This window comes from Pseudopodoces humilis, chromosome 9, assembly GCF_049639895.1.
Source record: "Pseudopodoces humilis isolate 2021_Gansu_Grassland_sample_001 chromosome 9, ASM4963989v1, whole genome shotgun sequence".
Lineage (NCBI taxonomy): Eukaryota > Metazoa > Chordata > Aves > Passeriformes > Paridae > Pseudopodoces > Pseudopodoces humilis.
The window spans coordinates 35225221-35239895 of NC_142208.1; the positions used below are offsets into that span (position 1 = coordinate 35225221).

The 14675-nt window shown below is 42.4% G+C and overlaps 1 protein-coding gene and 1 long non-coding RNA gene across 2 annotated transcripts; both read right to left on the bottom strand.

Annotated features, from left to right (window-relative positions):
- Positions 1–681: 681 nt before the first annotated feature.
- C9H10orf143 (chromosome 9 C10orf143 homolog) lies at positions 682–10045 on the bottom strand. The gene is made up of 4 exons (XM_088059872.1): positions 9929–10045; positions 7223–7363; positions 6223–6288; positions 682–4510 (listed from the first exon to the last, which is right to left on the bottom strand). The coding sequence occupies exons 1-4, from the start codon at positions 9995–9997 to the stop codon at positions 4481–4483; spliced, it is 306 nt and encodes a 101-aa protein (XP_087915998.1). The 5' UTR covers positions 9998–10045; the 3' UTR covers positions 682–4480.
- A 3281-nt stretch (positions 10046–13326) lies between these two features.
- On the bottom strand, positions 13327–14656 carry LOC106628474 (uncharacterized). Its single transcript, XR_001331872.2, has 2 exons — positions 14175–14656; positions 13327–13683 (listed from the first exon to the last, which is right to left on the bottom strand). It is a non-coding gene; the product is annotated as an uncharacterized LOC106628474 (long non-coding RNA).
- Positions 14657–14675: the final 19 nt, after the last annotated feature.

Below are 14675 nucleotides of genomic sequence, written 5' to 3' on the forward strand. Positions count from 1 at the left end.
CTGGTTTGGAGTGCTGATGTCCCCAGGGCAGGGGGAGCTGCTGGAGGCCTGGCCAAGCCACTTGTCACCACTGGGAAATGTGGGAGAGAGGGAACAAACTCTGAATTCCCAGGAAAAGTCACTTTGCCCAAAGCTCCATCCCCAGCCCAGTGGCCACACAGAGTTTGATGTGGAAAATGCCCGGTGTGAGCGTTAATTTGGGAATTAGCTGCAGCAGTCAGGGCAAACACAGAGTTATTTATGTGTGCCTACAAGTCTGCTAACACAGGGTATCACACCACGCTCCCAGGAGAGCTGCAGAGGCTTTAAGCAGCTAATTTAGACATAAACACCACGGATTTAAAATCTATTCAATAAATCATAATATTTAAAATAAACAAAAATAAATTTAAATATATTAAGTGTAGCCATTGCAACAAGTAAGTCTTGGCTTGTCAGAATCCAGGTTGTCTTTAAACCCCACTTACCCCAATATTTTGATTTTCCACCTTTTTTTGGCAGTCAAGATGCCAAGTGGACTTGTAATTACCATCAAATAAATGAAGTGAGCAACTAAACCTGCTACAAAGATTTTACATGACAGAAATAATGTATTTCTTCTCCTCATCAGAGGTTTTATTTACCTTTATTCCTCAGCATCCTCAGAAATCACCCCTGGAATAACACAACCAGACAATTCCGTGCTGCAGCCAAAGTGCTGTTTAATGCTTCTGCTTTTGTAAGGAACAATTTACAAAACACAAAGTTAAAAATAAGAATTAGATCCTTTAAACCTGAATTAAAAACAGGCCAGGGGCCTTTCTCTCTATGTACAGGTAAATAAAGCATCACTCTGGTTATTCTGTGTACAAACCACAGCAGTAGGAAATAGAAAGTTTCTGTATTTTTTCATCAAGAAAACAAAATTTCAGAGTTCTACAAGGCATAGAAAAATAGCTCTGTGGTTCCACTGCAGATTTGACACAAATCTGCTTTAAAGGAATATTCACTGCCCCAGCCTGTGCCAGCTTTATGATCCTGGAAAATCCCAAAATAAATTACAAACCCATCTATTTAAAAAAATATCACCATTAAAAGCCTTCAGTGGAGCAGACAATTAAACCCCAATTTGTTTCCAGCCTGACTGGTTTGAAAAAAGCACTCCATGCCCTGCTGGAAAACACGGAGCAAGGAATCACATCCACGAGGAAAAGTTGGCTTTGGAATTTATCCAGGAGCGTCTGCCTTCCCATTTGGGACAAAACTGGGGGGTAATGAGGTGTCTGTGAGAGTTAAATGTGGTTTTATTCAGCTGGAGAGTCAGGGCAGCCGTGGGAACAGCTGGATGTGAATGCAGGGAGCAGCTCCAGGGGTTCCACCCAGGGCTGATTCCCACAGAACGGAGATGAAATGTGAATTTCTGCAGGTGCAGGGTGGGCAGGCCCTGGCACAGGTGCCCAGAGCAGCCCCTGGATCCCTGGCAGTGCCCAGGGCCGGGCTGGACACTGGGGCTGGAGCAGCTGGGACAGGGGAAGGTGCCCCAGGTGGAACTGCTGGAACAGCTTTAAGGTTCTTTCCAGCCCAAAGCAGGCTGGAATTCTGCAAGGAAGAGGTGATTGGGATAGCTGGAGATGAGGGCAGTTCCCTTTCCACTGGCTGATCCCATTTTTGCAGCTCCTTCCCAACACAGATGGGATTAGTAGGAGAACAGATTTCATTAATTTAAATTTCAGCATAGGCTTGCTCTGCTTTCCCCTGTGTTCCCGGGAGAGAACCCTGCTTGGGATCACCCCTCTCAGGGCCAGTGTCTGGAAAACATCTTTAGGAATTCCCAAATCCAGCCATCCCACCTGCAGGAGGCATTTGGGCCAGCTGGAGGATGTCCCTGCTCACCTGCAGAGCCAAAGGCAGGACCCAGAGCTCAGGAATCCCCTGCCCCGTGCCCAGTGCCGGTGGGAAAAGTGATCCCAAAAATCCCATTAAAATCCCCCCAGCAGCTGGGACCAGCCCTGGGATTCACCCCCACATCTTCTAAAAAATGCTGTAAAAGCAGGAGGATTTAAAAGAACGTGGCACAAACCCCAGCAGGAGCAGAAGGAAAAGCAGGAAGGAAGCAGCTGGCTCTTGGCTTGACCCCAGTGCGGAGCAGATTCAAGTTTAAAGCAGAGGAAATATTGGCACAGGTATCTGTGAACCCCTGAACACGATAAAACTGGAGTTATTTAAGGAAAAAACACTTCTTTGGTCTGACAATCCAGCTATTCCCTGTGTTCTCAGCTTGATCCCACACTTTGGCCGGATGAATTCTGGCAGAAAACTCTCCTGTCACAGAATCTGAGGCCACTTTTGGGATTCCCCTCTCTGAAAACCTGAAATTTTGACTATATTTGACCAAATTTTGACTATATTTGACCAAATTTTGACTATATTTGACCAAATTTTGACCAGTCCTAATTGTTACTCGTCACATTTGAGGTTCTGAGTGATTTTTCAGGAACTAAACCCATTTAGCACTTCACATTTAATCAGATATTTCAGCTTTTGCAGCAGAGAAACTGCTGTTTATCCACCTTTTCTTTTAAATACTGCTTTGATTTTAAAAAGTTAAAGGAAAAAAAAAATTAAAAGGCAAAGGTTAAATGTAAAAATGTAAATTTTACATTGTAAAAATGTAAGGTAAAACAGGGATGTAAAAATGAATTCCTCACAAATTCTGACCCACCAGATCTTGGTCTCAAGTATGTAAATACTAACTTAAAAATATTTATTCTTAATTTAACTGAAATTTTTATTGGCTTGGAGGAACCTTATTTATTTTAACCAAAACCTGAATGCCAATTAAGTGCAGATTGGACTAATTTCCTTATGTGTTATTTAATTAAATTCAGTATTTATGCGATATTCCTTTATTTAATGAGAATATCTCCTTAAGAACACAACCCAGTGCCAGCTCCAGCTGCACACACAACGTGGGAAGGATTCAAGGACTGCAAAAAAACCTTTGCCTGAGGATTCTGCAGCCTGATAACCCCCAAAATTCACCTTTCAGAGGTTAATTAACCTGTCATTAAATTAGTGCCAGTAAAAGCCTGCTGGATGATGAGGTCAAGCCTTTTTAAACAGATTTTTTTTGGAATTTAAATGTAAGCTTCAATGGGATTTTTCCTGGATTTCACAGCTGCAAAGCCACTTAAAAACTAAAATTTGTGTCCTCCCATTCCTGCCTGTGGCCCTGCACAAGGAGGGTTTTCCAAAGGAGCATTTTCCAAGGGATCCAGGACTGTTGGGAAAACCTTTGGAATCAAAACAGCCTCTGGCCCAGCCCCAGGTGAAGCCTGGGCCCAAGGCCAGCTCAACTTAACCAGTCCAAAACATGAAATCAGCCTTTTTTTGTTTCTTTTTAAACAAAATCTGAACTACCTAAACATGAAATCAGCCTTTTTTTGTTTCTTTTTAGACAATTCTGAGCTACCTAAACATGAAATCAGCCTTTTTTTGTTCCTTTTTGGACAATTCTGAGCTACCTAAACATGAAATCAGCCTTTTTTTGTTCCTTTTTAAATTAATTCTGAGCTACCTAAACATGAAATCAGCCTTTTTTTGTTTCTTTTTAGACAATTCTGAGCTACCTAAACATGAAATCAGCCTTTTTTTGTTTCTTTTTAGACAATTCTGAGCTACCTAAACATGAAATCAGCCTTTTTTTGTTCCTTTTTGGACAATTCTGAGCTACCTAAACATGAAATCAGCCTTTTTTTGTTCCTTTTTAAATTAATTCTGAGCTACCTAAACATGAAATCAGCCTTTTTTTGTTTCTTTTTGGACAAAATCTGAGCTACCTAAACATGAAATCAGCCTTTTTTTGTTCTTTTTAGACAAATTCTGAGCTATCTAAACATGAAATCAGCCTTTTTTTGTTCTTTTTAGACAATTCTGAGCTATCTAAACATGAAATCAGCCTTTTTTTGTTCTTTTTTAAACAAAATCTGAGCTACCTAAACATGAAATCAGCCTTTTTTTGTTCCTTTTTAGACAAATTCTGAGCTATCTAAACACAAAATCAGCCTTTTTTTGTCCTTTTTAGACAATTCTGAGCTATCTAAACATGAAATCAGCATTTTTTGTCCTTTTTAGACAATTCTGAGCTATCTAAACATGAAATCAGCCTTTTTTTGTTCTTTTTTAAACAAAATCTGAGCTACCTGAACATGAAATCAGCCTTTTTTTGTTCCTTTTTGGACAATTCTGAGCTACCTGAACATGAAATCAGCCTTTTTTTGTTCCTTTTTGGACAATTCTGAGCTACCTGAACATGAAATCAGCCTTTTTTTTTGTCTTTTTTAGACAATTCTGAGCTTCCTGAGGAGCAGCAGCGTTTTCAGCAGGTGTAAAATATCAGCTAAAGGAGCCCTGAGTGTCCCCAGGGCAGGATGCAGGATCCAGCTGCATCCTCAGGGTCCCAGCAGGAATTCAGGGCTGCTCCTCTGCCCCAGCTCCGTTCCTAGAAGCCCAGGATGTGACTGAAGTGGCCCTGCAATGACAACATTTCAGGTCACTGCTAAGGAGTTTCAGTCTTCATTTCCAAGTTTTTGTTTTTATTTTATTTATTTTTAAAAAAATGTTGAAATTTTTTTATTTATTTATTTTGCAAGCATTTGTTTTATTTTAAAATTTCAACTCCATAATACGAAATTAATTAAGGAAAAATTTAAGGTTGAAGCTCTGCAAGGGCTCCAGATTTTTGTGGTCCTACCCTGAGTTTTTAAACTGAAAGCACAGAGCACTCAAAGTGCAAATCTTTAATTTTGATGTTCCACTTGTTTTCCTTGTTCCTTACAGCTGCCACAGGAAAACATTTCAAAGTGAATAAAACAGGTCCCAGACAGCCCCAAACTCCACAGATCAATGTTCTGGAAAAGGTCAGTGTTACCTCCTCCAGTTTTTATCCCAAGTTCTTCAACAGGCCAGAGTTAAAAAAATCCATTTCTATTATTATTATTATTATTATTATTATTATTATTATTATTATTATTATTATTATTATTATATTTATCTTTATTATTATTATAGTTATTATTATTATCTTTATCTTTATTATTATCTTTATTATTATTATTGTTATTACCTTTATCTTTATCATTATTATCATTATTACCTTATCTTTATTATAATCTTTATTATTAATATTAATATTAATATTATTAACAGTGAGATTTGTATTCAGTCTCAATAATTCCAAATGAAGTGGGCACTAACACAGCAGAATTTTCCAACTCTGCTGTCCCTGTAATTCTGGCATGAGAGGTGTCAATTTGGGGTTTAATCCCCAAATATTCCTTCTTTTTCTTTGGCTCTGAATCCCTGAGATGTTGTGCAGAAGAAATGTGTGGAAAATTCCAACTGGAAAACCCCAGAGAGTGGTTTCCATATTCCCACAGCCTGCCCTGGGTCTGCTTTCTATTTTAATTTTAAATATGAGCAGAAATAAATGAATCAATTCTGGTTTTCCTGATGGAAACTTTGCCTTAAATTCCATAAATCGGATTTTGCAATGAACATCCAGCATTTCCTCACACCTCCCCTCATTTTGGCTCTGGAAGGAGCAATATTTTCAAGCTGTAGTTATTCCTTAGAAAGGAAATATCCAATTACAGAAAAAAAAAAAAGGAGATAGAATGACTTTCCTGAATATTTAGTTATGATCCAGTAAATAAAGGACAACTAAAATTGGGGTAGAGGAAATGTTATGTCATTGTTTCTTTCTTCTTCTTCTTTATTTACTTTGTTTACTTGTTTATTTTTTCATTTTCTTGTTTATTTTCTTGTTTATTTACTTATTTTCTTGTTTATTTTCTTGTTTATTTACTTGTTTATTTACTTGTTTATTATTTTCTTGTTTCTTTTCTTATTTTCTTGTTTATTTACTTGTTTATTTTCTTGTTTATTTTCTTGTTAATTTTCTTATTTTCTTGTTTATTTTCTTGTTTATTTACTTCCCAAATTCTGCTTTTTCAGAGAGAATTTGAAAAATGTGTTGAGCATCTCCAGATTCTCCAGCTGCTGCTGGGAATATTAATTTGTGCTCTGCTGAAATGCTAAATCCATCTCCTTTACTTTTAATTTCCAGCCTTTATTCCTGAGCAGCGCACTTGTGGAGGTTGATAACTTCATGTTTTATGGTTTTAATTCTGGGGAACAATTCCCAGCCTTTTTTAGTCCCAAAAAGCAGATTCCCACACTTACAGATTCTCCAGCAACACATCTCGGGCAGGGCTGGGAAATGCCTCTGTTCCCATGATTTTCCAAAATCTGAGGAACAAAACCAGACACAAATTCATCATAAAATTATAACAAAAAAGAAGAAGAAGAAAAAAAAAGGCAATTATTTACAATTATTAAAAAATGTATTTTATATAATATATATTATTGCATATATTTTTATATATAGTGTAATGTAATATATGTAATGTAAAATAATGTAATATAATGTAATATAATGTAATATAATATAATGTAAAATTATGCAATGTAATGTAATATAATGAAATCTAAAATAATGCAATGTATTATATTATATATAATATGATATAAAATATAATAATATAATATAGTATAGTATAATATAATATAATGCAATATAATATAATATAATATAATATAATATAATAATATGATATAAAATATAATAATATAATATAGTATAGTATAATATAATATAGTATAGTATAATATAATGCAATATAATATAATATAATATAACATAATATAATATAATATAATAATATAATAATATAATATAATATATATAATATAATAATAATATAATATAATAATATAATATATATAATATAATAATATAATAAAATATAATAATATTATATTATTATATTATATTATTATATTATATTATTATTATATTATTATAATAATATAATATAATATAATATAATGTAATATAATATAATATAATATAATATAATGTAATATAATATAATATAATATTGCATTATATTATATTGCAATGTAATGCAATATAATATAATGCAATATAATGCAATATAATACAATATAATACAATATAATACCATAAATATAATATAAAATAAATATAATATAATATAATATAATATAATATAATATAATAACATAGTATAATATATAATATATATAATATTTAATATATTATTATAAAATGCATTTGTAAGGTGATTTTGTAGCAAACACACGGACAGTGGGAACTTACTGTGGAATTCTGCTTTGTCTTTGCAGCCCAGGGAGCAGAGCCAGGGAGGAATTTGTGCCTGGAATCCAGATCCATGGCACAGTCCATGAGCTGGGCAGCAGCCTCCCGTGGGATGGTGTCCAGCAGTCTGCACACTCGCTTCTGGAACATCCAAGAGCAATATTTACATCTCAGTGCAAGGCACAGGACCCCAGTCCTGGGGATTTTCCTGCTTCCCAAGGATGCCACATCCACTGGGAACAACACCAGGTTGATGATGGGCCATGAGGCATCGGGCCACAACCCCAAGGTTTTGGATTTCCCACTGCCCCTGGTGCTGAGAGCAGGAATTCTGCATCTCCCACCTCTCTGTGCCTCCTTCCACAAAATCCCGCTGGGAAAAGGCATCCCTCAGCCTGCATTCCAGCAGGGATGGGATGGGCTTCAGCAGGGGAGCTGTGTGCAAGGAGTCATTAACCCAGGAGAATTGTTTAATTAAAGCTGTCCTTCCTGAGCCAGGGATGTCCCGGGAACCCGAGGGCTGAGCGAGCCCTCACAGGAGCAGCGCTTCCCAAAAATACGGCCCTGGGAACTGGGGAGGCTGAGCTGTGAATCCAGGGAAAACCAACTGGAAACCTTCAGAAAATCCCTGGCCTGTGACTGCCCATGGAAAGGGAGGCTGTCCCAAATCCCAGGGTTCCTTGGGATAACACAACCATGGGCATTACAAACCTGACACAGATTTACAGCCTGAATTCCTAAGAGACACTCACACACCTGGGATATTTTTGCCAAACAAACTTTGCTTAAGGAATCCCAAGATTCCTTCTCTTTCTCCAGCATGTGATTTCCCAGGAAGATGGGCTGGCACAGAACAGACTACTGAAGCACAGAAATGAAATTTAAACTTGGGATAAGTTAGGAGAAACCAAAAATGGATCAATGCACCAGGAACCTCAGGGAGAAACAGCTGGGATGGGATCACCAAGAAGGGAGGCAGGATATCAGGGTGGGAAGGGAATCCAAAAGTGAAATGTGCACTGTGGTAAGAAAGGAATAATGGAATAAAAGTCTGGGGAGATCCTCCAGACCCCTGAGATTGCCTCCCACTGGGAAAATGTCCTCTGCTGCTGGAGAACTCCTCCTTCATTGCAGGGAAAGGCAAAGTGCAGCAGAAAACTGGGAATATGTGTGAAATGAGAGGGAAGAGGGGAAAATGACTCAATGCCACACACCAGAAGGAATTTGGTTAAAAATAAAATTAAAAATAAACTCCAGGTATCGTTCTGGGGGACACTGCTTGGTGTCAGGAATTCAGTGAAACTCATCACACCAATGCCACCCTGGGGATGCTTCCTGCTCCAGGGAAAACCCCAGGCTCTGGAATTCTCTCTCAGGGAAGAAGGAATCTCTGCATCCACGCTGCCTGTGCAGGATGCAGGGAGTCTGTGATGGGATCACCGAGCTCCCTGTTCCAAAGGCAGGCAGGGATTGCATCCAAGGCTCTGCTCCTCTTAGGGAATGATCTGCTCCAGCAGCTCAGGGGGATCAGCGGGGGAAAAGCAGCAGGCAGGGAGCAGATCTCTCTGCAGGGAAGCCTCTCACTTTCCTGTCCAGCTGGGAAATAAAGAGCTCAGGGATGACACCAAGCTGGTGCCAAACCCAGCTCCACTGGACACCCAACCTGAAGCTGTAGGAAAAGTTCTGCTCGTTTGTTGGGCTATTTTGGGTACAATTTTAAAGATTTCCTCCAAGGTTTAAATGTTCTTGTCATGCAATTTCTGCTTTTTGAGCCCGTTTTTAAAGCCAGGCTGCCCCACAGGTCTCCACAGAGCCCAGCTCTCCTTGGATCAGCCCCAGTGGATTCCCTGTGGAATGATGGCCCTCTGGAGATGCTCCTTGCTTTTCTCCCTATGGAAAGATGGCTCTGTTTGGGAAAGCAGAGGGAATGTGAGATCCACGCAGATCCACCTGGGAAACTCTACCTGAAGATCAGTCCAAACCACACTGGGAGCTCTGGCCTTGAAAATCTGATACTCCTCTAAGTCCAAAAGCCTTAAAATCCAACCTTCCAACCCAAACCAGGCTGGGATTCTGATTCCTCTCTGTCATCTTGGAGCCAGAAGAGCAGATATAGATGGAATTAGTGAGGCTGCCTGGTAAAGAGGGTTTCAGCCAGAAAGAAAGAAAAATTAAAAAAAGGAAAAAGAAAAAAAGGAACAAAAAATGAAAAGAAAAAAAAAATGGGGGAAGAAAAAAGGGAAAAGAAAAACAAAGGGGGGAAAAGGAAAAAGAAAAATGGGAAAGGAAAGAAGGGGAAAACAGGTGAAAAGAAAAAAAAGGGAAAGAAAAAAGGGAAAGAGTAATTAAAAAGGAATAAAGGAAAAGGAAGAAAGAAAAAAAGGGAAAAACAAAAAATTCAAAAGGAAAAAAGGAATTTAGACATTAAAAAAAAAAAAAAGAAAATAAAACGAAAAAGAGGAAAAGAAAACGGGGAAGAGAACACGTGGAAAAAGAAAAGATGGAAAACAGAAAAAAAGAGAAAACCCCCAAAGCCTGTTGAGCTCCGTCCCCGAACCGGCACCAGCCGCGACACGGCCCGGGCGGCGAGGGGAGCCGGGTCCCGGTCCCCATTCCCGGTCCCATTCCCGAATCCCAGTCCCGATTCCCGATTCCCGATTCCCATTCCCGGTCCCATTCCCGGTCCCATTCCCGGTCCCGACTCACACATTCCGGCTCCCCGGTTCCCCCCCGCCCGGGCGCCCCGCGCCGGCCCCGCAGCGGCACCGCGGCCATGGCAGCACCGGCACCGCCCCGGAACCGGCACCGCCCCGGAACCGGCCCTGGAACCGGCACCGCCCCGGAACCGGCCCTGGGACCGGCACCGCCCCGGAACCGGCCCTGGAACCCGCACCGCCCCGGATCCGGCCCTGGAACCGGCCCTGGAACCGCCCCTGGAACCGGCACCGCCCCGGAACCGGCACCGCCCCGGAACCGGCACCGCCCCGGAACCGGCACCGCCCCGGCACCGTCCCGGAACCGGTCCTGGAACCGGCACCGCCCCGGAACCGCCCCGGAACCGGCCCTGGAACCGGGATCCGCCCCTGGAACCGCCCCTGGAATCGGGATCCGCCCAGGAACCGTCCTGGGATCCGCCCCTGGATCCACCCATGGAACCGGGATCCGCCCCGGAACCGGCCCGGGACAGTCCCTGGAACGCGGCACCGGGATGCGTCCCTGGAACCGCCCCTGGATCCACCCCCGGAACCGGGATCTTCCCCTGGACCCTCCCTCTGGATCCACCCCCGGAACCGGGATCCGCCCCAGAACCGCCCCTGGAACCGGGATCCTCTCCCGGACCCTCCCTCTGGATCCACCCTCGACACCGGGATCCTCCCCGGGATCCGCCGGGGCTGCGGGCCCGGTTCGGGCATGGCCCGGGTGGGTCCCGGCGCTCCGGGTCCATCGGCACCACGGAACGTTCCCCCAAAACCCATCCAGCCCCTGGGCACTGCCAGGGATCCAGGAACAATTCCTGCCCAAAATCCCATTGAAATCTACCCACTTTCACCTTAAAGCCATTCCCGGGGTCCTGTCCCTCCATCCCTCCATCTCTCCATCCCTCCATCCCTCCATCTCTCCATCCCTCCATCCCTCCATCCCTCCATCCCTCCATCCCTCCATCCCTCCATCCCTCCATCCCTCCATCTCTCCATCCCTCCATCCCTCCATCTCTCCATCCCTCCATCTCTCCATCTCTCCATCCCTCCATCCCTCCATCCCTCCATCTCTCCTCCCTCCATCTCTCCATCCCTCCATCCCTCCATCTCTCCATCCCTCCATCTCTCCATCCCTCCATCCCTCCATCCCTCCATCTCTCCATCCCTCCATCTCTCCATCCCTCCATCCCTCCATCCCTCCATCTCTCCATCCCTCCATCTCTCCATCCCTCCATCCCTCCATCCCTCCATCCCTCCATCCCTCCATCCCTCCATCCCTCCATCTCTCCATCTCTCCATCTCTCCATCTCTCCATCTCTCCATCTCTGTGACATCTGACCAGGAAAACTGGTGACCTGCCAGAGCCTTTTCCCAGTGTTCTTCAGTAAATGTTTTAAAATTTCATTTCATTTCTTCATTTTGTTTCTTAATTTCTTCATTTAATATCAATTCTATTTCAATATCAGAATAATAATAATACTGAAATAAGAAAGGATGTAGCCACATAAGAAAAAGGTTGCTGGGTGTATTCTGAAGTTGCTATTTTTTATTTTACACTGCAATAAATCCTATTTCTGGATCAAAACAGAGTGTGGATATATCCCAAATACTTGGCAAGTTCCAGCTACTTCCAAGTGGAATTCCAGTCTCTTTCCTGTTATGCCTTTGTCTATAATAATAATGGAATTAAGCACCAGGAACTTTTCTGCCATGCAAGAAATTGTGGGATCAGGGACTGGCTAGAAGGGGAATTAGGTTAAAACATCAATATTTTAGGGAATTCCCAGCTGGAACGTGTCAGGCTAACCCTGTGTCCATAGGGAAGCTGCTGGCACTCCTCCAGCAGGGCACTAAAATGTGGGAATTAGCACATGTACAGGCAGCACAGGATTCTTTGGGAAAGCCGCTGCAAAAGCGCTGTGGGATTTGGGAGCAGCCAAACCTCTTCCCTCGGGGGTTTTCACCCAGATTTGGGCTCCACATCCATTTCCTGGGAGCTGCAGGGCATCACTCGGCACTTGCCAGGTTGGTTTGTGCCCTGCCTGTCCCAGCCCGAGTCCTTGACGCTTCCCTGGGACGCTCCTGCCAAGGCTCCATATGGGATCCCAGAAATACAGCCGGAGGGGAGCGAGATTTAGCTCTTCCCTGTCTCCGTGGGCCTATCCATTTGGAGCAGCAATCCTCGGCTCTCCCTTCCCAAGGAACCTGGAAAAGGTCTCGGGGAGCTCTCTCAAGGCTGAGGGTTTGATTTACGGGGCAGGGATGGGGTTGGCGTCGGCCACGGAGGAAGAGATTTATTTCCAGGGGTTCCATCTGTCCCACGCCTCATTCCAGGAGCCTCGGCCTCCATCCCATAATGTCTGGAGCCAGAGCCTTGGGATTCCCTCTGCTGAATTCCTTCAGAGCCCAAATTCACCTCTGTTTGTCAGAGCTCATCAGGAACGGGACTGGAATTCCAGCCTTTTCCACGGAAACCTGGCTGCAATACGTCCACAGCAAAATTGTGTTTGGTAGAGAACTCCAAAGGCAAAAGGATTTCCTCTTGGAAAATTGGAACTCCAAAGGCAAAAGGATTTCCCACTGGAAAATTGGAACTCCAAAGGCAAAAGGAATTCCCACTGGAAAACTGGAATTCCAAAGGCAAAAGGATTTCCCCTTGGAAAATTGGAACTTCAAAGGCAAAAGGATTTCCCATTGGAAAATTGTTTTGTTTGTGGAATTCCCTGATTTAACCTCACTAATGGCACAGCTACGTGTCCAGCCTGTTTTCCCTGTTATTCCATGTGGGATTTTATTTGATATGAGCTGGAATCTAAAATAAAATTGGGCAAGCCTATTGGTAACACAAGAATTCAGGATTTAAATGAAATTATTTATTATTATTATTTTATTATTATTATTATTATTATTAAAATTTATTATTATTATTAAAATTATTATTTATCAAAACAAATATTTTATGGGGGGAAAACCCCACATTTTTTCCTTGCATTGTGAGAGAGGGACAATAAATTTTAAAAGCTCTGAAACTCGGCAAAACAGGGGATAAATTAATATTACTTAAATATTAATATAATATAATACAATATAATATAATATAATATAATATAATATAATATAATATAATATAAATACAATATAAATACAATATAATATAATAATATTAATAACATATTATATGAATGATATATTAATGTTAATATTAAATACTAATTAAATATTAATTTAATTAATTAATGACATTAAAATAATTAAATATTAATTAATATTAAATAAAGAATTAGGCTTTCTTTCCTCCACTCACACGGTTTGTATCAGCTAGAATGTATTTATGGAAAATATGTAGTTTTAAGTACTTTTTTTTTTGTTTTCTTCAAAAGTATTTTAGTCTATAGGAAAAGACAATAAACAGATATTAATAGTTTATTTTGCATTAATTTGCTTTTTTGAGAATTCAGATAAAATATTGTTGATTCACGTGTCAAAAATTTTACATGGAATTTATCCAAACAGTGACATTTCAGGCTGTTTCATGCCCATCTTTTTTAACAACACAGAGATCAGAGTGCTTTGGATTAATTTTTGTCTCTTTCTGCATCAGGAGGATTATTTGACAGACCAAAATAAATATTCACTGCTCTTATCCACGCTGCAATTCCCATCGCTGGGGTAATCCTGCTCCCAGATTTATGGGCGGCGAGCTCCAGGCTGAGAATCTCATTTCACCTTGACAACATGCCGGGCTCTTTCCCATGGAATATCCTGGCAAACACAAAGGAAAATGGGAATTTGTCACCCTGAGCAGCAGCCTGGTGTTGCAGAGGGCTCCGAGTGCAGGGAGCAGTGGCTGCACTGGGAGCGGTGACACTGAGGAGATGCAGGGACAGGACACAGGGAGTGGATTTAAGGTGAAAGTGGGGAGATTTCGATGGGATATCGGGCAGGAATTGTTCCCTGGGAGGGTGCTGAAGGCCTGGGATGGAATTCCCAGAGTTGGATCCCTGGCAGTGTTATCCCAAGTGGGTTTTTCCCCCTGTGGTGTGGAAGAACCCGATCCCCACACAGAGTTTTGGGATTTATTCCCAGCTCTGCACAAAAAGGGCCTGGGCTGATCCCCCAAGCCAGCACACAATTCCCAAAACCTGTCACTGTTTATAATGTCATCAAACAAAGGCACAAAGGTTCACTTGCTGACATTCCACATCCCCTAATTAATTAGCATTCCATGTTAATGCTTCTCCAGCTTCTCGCACCGATTCCCGGTGTTCCGCTGCTTTCGGGGTTTCTCGGCTCGCTGCTGGCCACCGGCTCCCCCTGGAATCCCCTCCTTTCCCAGGGATCCAGCACAGCTGGCCAGCTGTTTTTATCGGCTTCTTCCTTATCTTGGCCCTTCTGCCAAATGTCCTCGGGGCCGGCAAATTCTGTATTCCCTGTATCGGTGGGAATCCTCAAATCGCGTTATCCTCCCCTTGGCCTGGGACCGCTGTCCAGCCCCGAACGCGAACCAGGCAATTCCACCGCTGCCATTCCAAGAGCGGGACATCCCTTGGAGCTCATCCCGCCGCCTAAATCCGCCTGAAATCCGGCTGGCCCACCGAGAGACCCGGAACATCCCGGAGCCGCCGCTTTTAGCAGGATTTTACACCGGCACATCCCGGAGGCTCCTCAGGAGCGCTCCGGGCCGGGCTGAGGGACACCGGGAGCACCCGGGACACGTGACACGGGGGACACACACGTGATAAGGGACTCACACG

Bases quoted from the DNA above. Each gene is read 5' to 3' on its own strand.
- C9H10orf143 (XM_088059872.1), bottom strand. From the start codon at position 9,997: ATGGCCGCGGTGCCGCTGCGGGGCCGGCGCGGGGCGCCCGGGCGGGGG. The intron at 7,364-9,928 runs GTGAGTCGGGAC...TGGATGTTCCAG, and splicing joins GAACCGGGGAGCCGGAATGT to AAGCGAGTGTGCAGACTGCT. The intron at 4,511-6,222 runs GTAAGTGTGGGA...TTGTCATTGCAG, and splicing joins GATGTGTTGCTGGAGAATCT to GGCCACTTCAGTCACATCCT.